The sequence below is a fragment of the Nerophis lumbriciformis genome, linkage group LG25 (genome assembly GCF_033978685.3).
Source record: "Nerophis lumbriciformis linkage group LG25, RoL_Nlum_v2.1, whole genome shotgun sequence".
NCBI lineage: Eukaryota > Metazoa > Chordata > Actinopteri > Syngnathiformes > Syngnathidae > Nerophis > Nerophis lumbriciformis.
Window position 1 is genome coordinate 7172599 of NC_084572.2, and position 12105 is coordinate 7184703.

Sequence of the window (12105 nt, forward strand, 5' to 3'; positions counted from 1 at the left end):
AGTGTAGGTATGTGCAGTGTAATATTCTGGGTTGGAGTCAATAACCAGGCGAGGTGATGAAGTTACGTCTCTTTACTTCATACTTCAGAACCGACTCCCACACTTTTGCCGTCAGGGTGAGCAATACAACGTAAACCGTTGGCCAACCAAAAAGTAACTTTTTGGTTGGCCGAAGGGTTTACGTTGTATTGCGCACCCTGACGGCAAGTGTGGGAGTCGGTTCTGAAGTATGAAGTAAAGAGCAGAAGTGACGACAGGCTCTCCTCACTAAGGTCCACACGGACCTGGAGGGGGCGTGCCATAAGTCCGGCTGAATATCGGGAGAAATTTGAGTGAATGGTTGTCCCGGGATATTTTCAGGAGAGTCACTGAAATTCGGGAGTCTCCCGGAAAGTTCGGGAGGGTTGGCAAGTATGCAACCCTGGCACTGTTTTACCGTTACCCAGAGGTGTGGACTCGAGTCACATGACTTGGACTCGAGTCAGACTCGAGTCATGAATTTGATGACTTTAGACTCGACTTGACAAAATGTAAAAAGACTTGCAACTCGACTTAGACTTTAACATCAATGACTTGTGACTTCACTTGGACTTGAGCCTTTTGAATTGACATGACTTGACATGACTTGCTACTTTCCCCAAAACCCAAAGATGAAAAAGTTATTCGGGAGCGCTCCGTATTTTTCATTGTGTACTTGTCTATCAGCGTTGCGTGTGTCAGCTGGTGTGGTCTCAGTACAACAGCCAATCAAATTAGATCTACTTTGTTTTCATCACACAGCATTCATTCAATCAAATTGCAGGACAACCAACGAAGAAGACATGTCCAAACCACACGCCAGTGAACAAAAAATGATACCTAAAATAATTTTGTTTGGGTATAAAAATTACGAGGTGGTCAACACAAAACGGTTTGCAGTATGCAACACATGCGGTTCGAAAATGACTGATGGAGAGGCAACAACGTACTTCCAACTTCGTCCGGCATTTGAAGTTGCACAAAGAACGGTAAGTTTTGAATGTAAGATAACGTTTATTGGCTAAGTAACGTGACTTTTATTTGCTGTGTAGTTAAATCAGTGAGGCTGTAAACTCACTGCTAACGTTATAACGTTATTGCAAACACGGGAATCTGTTGCAGTTCACTACCTTATTCATACTTTTTGTTCAGTGATTTTTTTTCAAGCAGGGTTACGTTAGTCAATATATCACACGTAACGTTAGACGGCGGTCAGCAGCACCGCGTATTTTAGCCACCTAAAAAAAGACAAAAATAGTAAATTAAAGGTCAGTTAAAATGTATACTATATTATGAATATGTGTACCGTTTTAACTAGCTTTCTGACATACTGTTGGTTGTTTACCTCAGTGGTCCCCAACCACCGGGCCGCGGCCCGGTACTGGTCCGTGGATCGATTGGTATCGGGCCGCACAAGAAATATTTTTTTTTTTCCTTTTTTTAATTAAATCAACATAAAAAACACAAGATACACTTACAAGTAGTGCACCAACCCAAAACAACTCTCTCCCCCCTTTTGTTCTGGGCATTGAACATGAAGACTCTTCCTTCACTGTTCCGAGTGGCCATGAGAGTCTTGGCAGTGCCTGCCTCCAGTGCTCCAGTGGAGCGAGTTTTCAGCCATGGTGGCATCATACTACGCCCCCATCGTGCACAAATGACTCACAGACTCTTGGCTAATTTGGTCTTTTGCAAATGCAATGCAGCATAGGGCCCTGACATATAAAAAGTACAACTTTGTTGTTATGTTCACGTATATGTCATGTTTTTTCAATGTTAACACTTTTGTACAAATAAGTACATTTGCACTTTATTTTTCAATGTGTTTGTTCTGTAAAGGAATGAGTTAATGTTTAAAATGACTGGTTAATAGTGCTATTATAAAGTGCAATGTCAGCACAATTTTCTTTCCTGCAATTTAAAATGCACTTGTTTTAATAAATAAATACAGCATTTGAAAAGCATACACAATCTGTGTTAATATATTAGTCTGTGGTTAAAAGGACTTGAAAGGACTCGAAACTCAAAATGCAGGACTTAGGACTTGACTTGAGACTTTCCAGTCTTGACTTTGGACTTGACTCAGGGCTTGCCTGTCTTGACTCGGGACTTTACTCGGACTTGAGGGCAAAGACTTGAGACTTACTTGTGACTTGCAAAACAATGACTTGGTCCCACCTCTGCCGTTACCATTGATCTTTTTATTTTATTTTTTTATTATTATTATTTTAGTTTTTTAAGATCTTTTATTTACAATATTCATCATTTACATACAGGCAAATAAATAATAATCAAAACGAGTACAGAAACAGTAAGTTACCATTGATCATAACCGAAGACCCAAATACAGGTTTACGTCAGGGTTTGTTGTGGTTTACGACACAATGAACGACGTACGGCAGGCTGCCATGACAGCCAGGACTAGTGAGGACAGAGTCAAGACCTCCACATGATTACTTTATAAGATCAACATATACACTTACCAGACCAACACGTCGACGTTGGTATGTTTATATTTTTTTTACCATTGTTTGCAACACTTAGTTTGACCAGGTTAGATGCATGCATGTTAAGATGCGCGGCAAACATGCTACTGGTTAGCTAAAGCTAACCCTTTGTCCTCTTTCTGTCTTCTCCCCACGCTTTTTTTTTCTTTTACCAATGATTCTTGTCGTTTCAGGGTTGTCACCCCTCCTCTCACATGGCCAACGCACTGAGAAGTGAAGTTATTAGACTTTACAAAAACGTAAGGGTTAACATTTAGCGTCCTTCTGTTTACTTCCGGTTTATGCACCGGAAGTGGTGTTGATGTTTTTTGTATTTATTTTTCAAAATCTTTATTTATAATATTTAACATTTACATACAATTAAAGAAATAATAATCAAAACAAGTACAAAAACGTAAAGGTTAATATTTAGCGTCCTACTGTTTACTTCCGGTTCATGCACCGGAAGTGGTGTTGATGGGTTTTTTTTAATTTTCAAAACCTTTATTTATAGTATTCAACATTTACATACAATCAAATAAATAATATTAATCAAAACAAGTACAAAAACAGTACAAATTACATAAGGGTTAACATTTAGCGTCCTACTGTTTACTTCCGGTTTATGAACCGGAAGTGGTGTTGTTGATGTTTTCTTTATACATTTTTAATTTTCAAAACCTTTATTAATAATATGCAACATTTACATACAATCAAATAAATAATAATAATAAAAACAAGTACAGAAACAGTACAAAACAGCGCCAGGGGGTTGTGAACTCAATAAAGCCACTAAAGAAGAATGCAATATATATATATACCGTATATTACCAAATAACCGCCCATGTCCTAATAGCCGCCCGGGGTCTGACCCCATTTTGTGAATTAACCGCCTCTTCCTAATAACCGCCTATGTCCAAATAGCCGCCCATGGGCTGTTATTTGCATAATTTAGATTAAAATCATATTGATTTCATTCAGCCCAATTTATAAGGTAAAAGGAAAAGCAAAGGTGCAGTAATTCTGGTAATTACGGTAACAGCAGACAAAGTTTCAGCATGGCAAGCAACAGTAGCAGTGAGTTGAATGAACAGGATACCGGTACACCACAACTGATGGACGGGAATACTTTAAGGGGGAAGAAGAACAGAAAGTTTGACTTAAAGTTCAAGCTAGCGGTTGTGAAGTATGCGGAGCAGAATTCTGGTTTGGCAGCGGCCAGGCAGTTTAACGTTGACCCAAAACGTGTACGAGAATGGAAACAAAAAAAGGGAGAACTACTATCTCAGTCGGTAATCGATGGAAAACGGGCTCGCTTATCTGGTGGAGGTAGGAAAAAAGTGAGCGACGAGCTTGATGCTAATTTGTGTCAGTGGATACATCACGTTCGTGGACTGAACCACCGTGTGTCCCGCAAAATGATCCGCATTAAGGCCAAGGAGTTGTATGCCAGCGCGAGTGACACGAGAGACACCGGGGTGGTGTTTGGTGCAACGAGTGGCTGGCTTAATCGATTCCTGTGTCGGAACAACTTTACCCTCAGGAGGAGAACAACTGTCGCACAGAAGGACGCTCCCGTCGAGAAGATTGTCAACTTCCTCGTTTCCTCTACTAAACAGATAGAGGCCAAGAAAATCCAGCCCAAGAATATCATCGCCATGGATGAAACAGCCGTCTGGTTTGACACGGTTGGTTCCAGTACGGTCAATGAGAGAGGCGCCCGCTCCATCTGCCTCAAAACCACCGGTCACGAGAAGGCACGCGTCACGGTGGCTCTTGCAGCCAAAGCAGACGGGACAAAGCTGAAGCCTTACATTGTGTTTAAAGGTGCTGTCCGTGATGTACAGGCTATGCAGAGCATCCCCGGGGTGATCATAGCTTCCTCCAAGAATGGCTGGTTTAATGACCACCTGACAAAGGATTGGCTCCAGAGGGCAGTGGGGAAATTTCACTTCGGACCGAGGCTACTTGCATGGGACTCGTACCGATGCCATATCAGCGAGGCCACGAAGGCGGAGCTCAAAAAGGGCTACAACCTTACAATGGCGGTTATACCTGGAGGTTGCACAAAGTACCTGCTGGCCCCCGATGTTGTGTGGAATGACCCTTTCAAAGCACAGCTCCGGGACTACTATGATAACTGGATGGCTGGTGATAAAGACAAGACCTACACCAAGTCAGGGAACCTGAGAGCCCCTTCCCGCCGCCTCCTGGTCGACTGGGTCCTGGGAGCCTGGGATGCACTGGATCGGGACACTCTGATCAACTCATTCAAGGTAGGCTGGCTGTGTGTGTGTGTGTGTGTGTGTGTGTGTGTGTGTGTGTGTGTGTGTGTGTGTGTGTGTGTGTGTGTGTGTGTGTGTGTGTGTGTGTGTGTGTGTGCGTGTGTGTGTGTGTGTGTGTGTGTGTGTGGGGATGATGCTCGAAACCGGTTTTCCCGGTTGTTCGATAAGAAAAGGAACCGAGTCCTCGGACTCGAATCCATTTTTGAGAACCGTTACCCATTATCAAGACCACTATAGCATACCTGCCAACTACTCCGGTTTTCCCGTAATTCGTACGGTTTTCTTTAACCTATTCCGGGTTACGGTTGCAGTGATAAAAAATACGGTTTTTCATTAATTAAAAAAAAAAAAAAAGGGTGAAAACTACGCGAATTGCACCTTGTGCAGACAAGATTTTTCGATCGGACACGGAGGAATTAGCGATGTAAAAGACCATGTTGGGACAAAAAAACACAAGTCTAATGCCGTTGCTAGCGATACAAGTGGAAAACTTTCAACGTTTTTCGTCGCCCAAACAGATTCTTTGGATGTGATAAATGCCGAAGTTTTATTTACGGAGGCAATAATTGAGCATGGACTTCCAATCGCACTGGCTGATCACATGGGACAGTTAAATGTTTGTAATGCAATCTTTAAAAATCATTACGCGGTGATCGCCGTCCCAAAAATAAACTTTTCTTGCATGATAATGTCCAGAAAAACTCGCTTTATATTACTATAGAGTCCTTTTAACAAATGAGTTTGATGGTTTATCACAAACCTTAAATGAAAGAAGTCCTTTGTTCTCCTGCACCGCATGCCCTTTGGACTTGCTTCGTGTTTGGTGCGCAATCTTGTCGGCTGTATTTCACAGCACGTCTTTGACAACTTGAAGTGGCATAAAACATTTAAAACAAGTCCAAGTTGAAGAAATCTTGTTAAATGTTGACAGCATAACTACCAAAATACAGAAGTATGTCCTTAATATTTTTGCAGTGCTATTTCTGTTGAAAAGTTCAAATGATTACATTAGAGATGTGATGTGCCACTTTTCAAGTGTCTGATGGCTTAAATTAATTTTCATTAATTTTTCATATTTTGAATTCTTTTGAAAGGCTTACAAAAAAACTACATTTGAATTGTAATTCCATGCTATTGACAGGACTATTAATTTTAATGAAGTTAGCTTACCATGTTTACAGTATGATAATTGTGATAGAAATGTGAATTTTAGGCACAGAATATTTTTTACAATTGAACAAGGCAGTAGATTATACAAGCTTGGACAGAAAGTTAATAATGACACAAATTTTTTTTTTTAATGGAATTGTTTAGTACTGTTTTACCATTTGTTTACTGTAAAAAGTGTTTATACTGTTTATACTTTCAATTAACAAATTGAAGTCTTGTGAAAGGTTGACAGGATAACTGGCATTAACTGTCAAAATAATTTCAAACTATTGAAGTTAGCTTACAGAATAAACATGTCAATCAACCCATATGATTTTTGCTGTAATATTTTTGTTTTGAAAAGTCACTGTGACTGATAGAAAAGTGATGGTTTTAGCAACATTTTAACCTGTCTGAATGCTAATAATCATTTTGCGTCGGGGGGCGAAGCCCTGAACCCTCCACCAGGACTTTGTCCTGGACCTACCGGGGCCTGCGGCCCTTGGACCCTGGCTACTAGGTTTTTCTGATTTCAAAAGTTGGCAGGTATGCTATAGTAAAGAAAAAGAGTTGGTTCTTTATTCGAATCCCTGGGAACGAATCCCGTCCCAACAAGAAATGCCCCGTGGGACATCACAAGAAATGACGTCACGTAGCTCAGTCATTAGGCGCAGAATGGGAAAGCAGGAAAAAAATGGACGGGAAAAAGCGCTCCAAGGCATTGCTTCATTTCACCAAAAAAAACGAGGAAGCGGCAATATGCAATTATTGCCAGGCTTCGCTCTTGTGTAAGGGGAGGAAGCACAACAAGCGTGTCGTGTCTTCGACACGTGTTGAAGCAGCGGCAGAGACGAGGAAGAACGCCCCTCCTCTTCTGCCAGCTGCCCAAGTCCCAGCTACAGTGGCGGTGACGCCGGTGAGTAACTAACGTTAACTGTTGCCGGTTCATTTCCATATCTGCTCACTTGTAGTAACGTTACCTCTTATGTCAACCAGGACTAGGGCTGCAGCTAACGATTATTTTTCTATCGATTAATCTATAGATTATTTTTTCGATTAATCGGTTAATCTATAGATTATTTTTTCGATTAATCTATAGATTATTTTTCCTTTTACCGATTTTTTTTTTTTTTTTTAAATGAAGAGGAAAAAATAAATGTAGGCCAGTTTTTTCAAAAGGCATGGCTTTTATTTACTACAAAAAAAGTATGGCCACTCAGTCAACATTGACAACAACATGACAAAATATTCTGTAACAATGTAAACATTTAAAACTTTTAACATTTAACAAAATTAAAAGTAGCTTATTTGCTTTTTAATGTGCAAATATAAAAGTAAACATCCAGTGCAAATCTTAATATTCTGGAATAGTATAAGCATTTCAAAAGTAAAAGTATTGCTTATTTTGCTTTAAAATGTGCAAAAATAAAGATAAACATCCAATACAAAAAAGTGCAAAATGGAAATATTCTGTAACAAGTGTAAACATTTCAACAAAAGTAAAAGTATTGCTTATTTACAAAAATGTGCAAAAATAAAGCTAAACATCCAATACAAAAAAGTGTACAGTGTAAACATTTCAACAAAAGTAAAAGTATTGCTTATTTCGCTTAATAACACAACAATGATAGTATGATTAAAGTGAAAGTTAATTGTTCGTTTGTACATAGTATATGTAACTGTTAATGTTGTAAAAGGTATTTGCACAACTAATTAACGTTAGCGTTTGTGACACGTCTTGTGCCGTGGGGTTCTTTCAGGACCGACAGACTGAACGCCAGACGGCTTTGCCAGGTTTACAATCTTTTAATTTTACACAAAGTCTTTTCTCTTCCAACTGCGCGGATCGCGCACCTGGGCACGATTGCGGCGTCGCTCCCGGCGCGCCCCGCCTCGCCGCTCGCTGGCCACCGCCGCCTCTCCACAGCGTTAAAGAGGAGCGCGTCTTTGTAAACACTGAACAGGCACGCCAAACGCGCCTCTCAGAGCGAAACGGTGCTTTAGTTTATGAATTTACAACGCAGATACAAATGACACATTCATGTTTTTGTGTAATAATGACAACGTATACGCACGCGGACGATTGACTTGTTGATGGTGATGGCAAGAACGCTGTCGGGGGTTTTCTTTTCAAATGTTCGTTCATAGCCGTTGTGCTGCTATGATAGGCCATTTCCGCTCGACACAGTGTGCATACAATTGAAATACTCCCACACTTTTGACGACTTTTGGCGTGCTTTTTTCCCCTCGCTCGCATCGTCTGCTTTGCGCTCCGCCATGACAGTAGTGTGACGTAAATATGCGACGCGCCGACGCACAAAAACGGCGTCGACGTATTTACGTAACCGATGACGTCGACTACGTCGACGCGTCGTTTCAGCCTTAACCAGGACTGCAGTAATGTTAGCTAGACTAACGTTACCTAAGTATAGTCAGTGGCTAACGGTAACAGGAGCCTTTTTGTATGTCTGATAACGTTAACGTTATCTTGTAGCCTACACCACGACAGAGTTTGCAAGTCTGTCTAATAAACTAGTGCTTTCTTTCTTTCTTTAGTTTATTTGTAACATGAACACACTTACAGTATAATGCATCACCGTTTCATATCATTTCACTTTACAGGAGTAGGAAGAAGTAAAGCTTATTTAATCCTACCCATTTCCCACTTCATAGCGTTTACAAATATATACATCATTTACTGACCTTTTTATAATAAAATATTTGTGAATTAGTATTTACAACAGTAATTAATTAATTCAGTCATTATTAATATACTGATATGAAGAATATCTTATTTTCAATAAGGTTGAAAGTCATACTTGCCAACCCTCCCGAATTTTCCGGGAGACTCCCGAAATTTCAGCGCCTTTCCCGAAAACCTCCCGGGACAAATATTCTCCCGAAAATCTCCCGATTTTCAGCCGGAGCTGGAGGCCACGCCCCCTCCAGCTCCATGCGGACCTGAGTGAGTACAGCAGGGTGACAAGAACTAAATCATCCAGACTAGAGATAAATTGTATTATTATGTTTATTTTACCTAAAAATACATATATTTATTAATTAAAATTTTTAAAAAAATAAATACATTTTTACTATATTTTGCTAAAAACATCAAAATTAATTGTATTTTATTTGTATTCTTTCTGACTCCTTATTACATCCAGCCTTAGAATTATACATTAAAATAAACATGTTTGAAATAATTAATTTTAAATGATCATAATAATTCATTTAAAATGACCATATTTAATTATTAAAATAATTGCTTGTTTATCAACAACTTTAGCATTTTATTTATTACATTTTGAAGCTCTCAGAAGCCAAGTTATGTTATATTCCTTAAGATTTATTTATGCAAGTTTGAAGTATCAATTATCCAAACACAGTTTTGTTTGCATATTTTCAGGATGTAGAGATATATATATATATATATATATATATATATATATATATATATATATATATATATATATATATATATACCGTATTTTCCACACTATAAGGCGCACCTAAAAACCTCTTAATTTTCTCAAAAGCTGACAGTGCGCCTTATAATCCGGTGCACCTTATATATGGACCAATATTGAGCCACAACAGGTCTTGCAACTACGGGATGCATAATGTAACCCCAGCCTCTACTGTAGCGTCTATTCTATACGCCTTATAATGCGGTGCGCCTTATATATGAACAAAGTTTTAAAATAGGCCATTCATTGAAGGTGCGCCTTATAATCCGGTGCGCCTTATAGTGCGGAAAATACGGTATGTATGAAATACTTGACTTGGTGAATTCTAGCTGTCAATATACTCCTCCCCTCTTAACCACGCCCCCAACCACGCCCCCGCCCCAACCACGCCCCCCCACCCCCACCTCCCGAAATCGGAGGTCCCAAGGTTGGCAAGTAATGTTGAAAGTATTTCTCATAATTCTTCTTCTTTGTACTTTGTAAGCACTATTCATTTGAACAAGCTCTTAAAGTGGATCATATCAGTACAATGTTTCACTTCTTTACTTCATCCATTCCAATCATTTCATTCCACATCATTTTAGCTGTTTGCAATTTTACCAAATCATCGAACTTTAATATTTTTGACTCAATAAATAAAGTGTTTGTATGTTCTCTATATCCAACATTATGTATCAGTCTAATTGATCTTTTTTGTAACACGGTTAACGAATGTAGCGCATATTTGTAGTTATTTCCCCACATTTCTGCACAATAACTCAGATACGGTAACATACCTGCCAACTACTCCGGTTTTCCCGTAATTAGTACGGTTTTCATCAACCTATTCCGGGTTACGGTTGCAGTGATAAAAAATACGGTTTTTCATTAATTAAAAAAAAAAAATAATTTTTTAAGTTTTATTCACGAAATCGCGTAACAACAATGACAATCGACACTGCTTCCCGTAACTTCCTATCGAGCCATTCCGAATGCCATGTGCGAGGCTATTTATAGCACCGCTGCCAAGCACGAGGCACCTGTTGCCATTGTTTCCAAACGAGCGAACGATCATGGAATCAGCCGGAGAAAAATCGCAAAGGAGTCTTAAACCGAAAAGAAAACTGCAGTCATTCCGTGAAGAATATTCAAAAGCCTATCCGGGAATAATTATCCGTTCCAAAAAGGGTGAAAACTACGCGAATTGCACCTTGTGCAGACAAGATTTTTCGATCGGACACGGAGGAATTAGCGATGTAAAAGACCACGTTGGGACAAAAAAACACAAGTCTAATGCCGTTGCTAGCGATACAAGTGGAAAAGTTTCAACGTTTTTCGGATTTTAGCCACAAAAAGGTAATGACACCAATGTTATCTATTGGAATTGTTTAGTACTGTTATACTGTTAAAAGTGTTTATACTATTTATGCTTTCAAGTCCAAGTTGAAGAAATCTTGTTAAATGTTGACAGCATAACTACCAAAATACAGAAGTATGTCCTTAATATTTTTGCAGTGCTATTTCTGTTGAAAAGTTCAAATGATTACATTAGAGATGTGATGTGCCACTTTTCAAGTGTCTGATGGCTTAAATTAATTTTCATTAATTTTTCATATTTTGAATTCTTTTGAAAGGCTTACAAAAAAACGACATTTGAATTGTAATTCCATGCTATTGACAGGACTATTAATTTTAATGAAGTTAGCTTACCATGTTTACAGTATGATAATTGTGATAGAAATGTGAATTTTAGGCACAGAATATTTTTTACAATTGAACAAGGCAGTAGATTATACAAGCTTGGACAGAAAGTTAATAATGACACCAATTTTTTTTTTTAATGGAATTGTTTAGTACTGTTTTACCATTTGTTTACTGTAAAAAGTGTTTATACTTTCAATTAACAAATTGAAGTCTTGTGAAAGGTTGACAGGATAACTGGCATTAACTGTCAAAATCATTTCAAACTATTGAAGTTAGCTTACAGAATAAACATGTCAATCAACCCATATGATTTTTGCTGTAATATTTTTGTTTTGAGAAGTCACTGTGACTGATAGAAAAGTGATGGTTTTAGCAACATTTTAACCTGTCTGAATGCAATCAATCATTTTGCGTCGGGGGGCGAAGCCTGGACCCTGGCTACTAGGTTTTTCTGATTTCAAAAGTTGGCAGGTATGCGGTAATACTATAGTAGCGAGCAGTAGAGAATGTGAAGTGCTTTGTTAAACCAAATATTGTGTGTTTTTTTCCATGTACAACAACCTATCTGGACTCCATAAGAGAATCCATAAGGAATCGGTTCGATAATAGGATTCGATAATAGGCTCGAACTCCATAATTTCTTCAAACATCATCCCTGTGTGTGTGTGTGTGTGTGTGTGTGTGTGTGTGTGCGTGTGTTTGTGTGTGTGTGTGTGTGTGTGTGTGTGTGTGCGTGTTGCAAACAGTAGCCCTAGCTGATTGTTGCTTTCTGGTATCCTCCAAGGTGTGTGGGCTGACGGTGGCAGCTGATGGGAGTGAGGACCAGCTCATTGACTGCCTCAAGGAGGCAGGCAGAGAGATGCTGTTGAGGGCTAGACAGCAGGCTGCTGCTGTGGTTCAGGGAGAGGAGGAGAGTGATGAGGAACAGCAGTTCCTCAATGAACTTGTGATTGAAGAGGAGGATGATGATGAGGGGGTTGAGGGAGAGGAGGGGGAGGAAGAGGAAGAGGAGGAAGG

The 12105-nt window shown here is 39.3% G+C and overlaps 1 protein-coding gene across 5 annotated transcripts in view; it reads left to right on the plus strand.

Annotated features, from left to right (window-relative positions):
* The first annotated feature begins 2396 nt into the window (after positions 1–2396).
* lyrm5a (LYR motif containing 5a) overlaps positions 2397–12105 on the plus strand; it is a 54948-nt gene continuing 45239 nt past the window's right edge. For all 5 annotated transcript variants that reach the window (XM_072916048.1, XM_072916050.1, XM_072916051.1 and 2 more), the window contains exons 1-2: positions 2397–2522; positions 2699–2764. In XM_072916048.1, the coding sequence (XP_072772149.1) occupies positions 2720–2764 (45 nt within the window). In that variant the 5' untranslated portion in view covers positions 2397–2522; positions 2699–2719. The remainder of the gene's footprint in view (positions 2523–2698; positions 2765–12105) is intronic.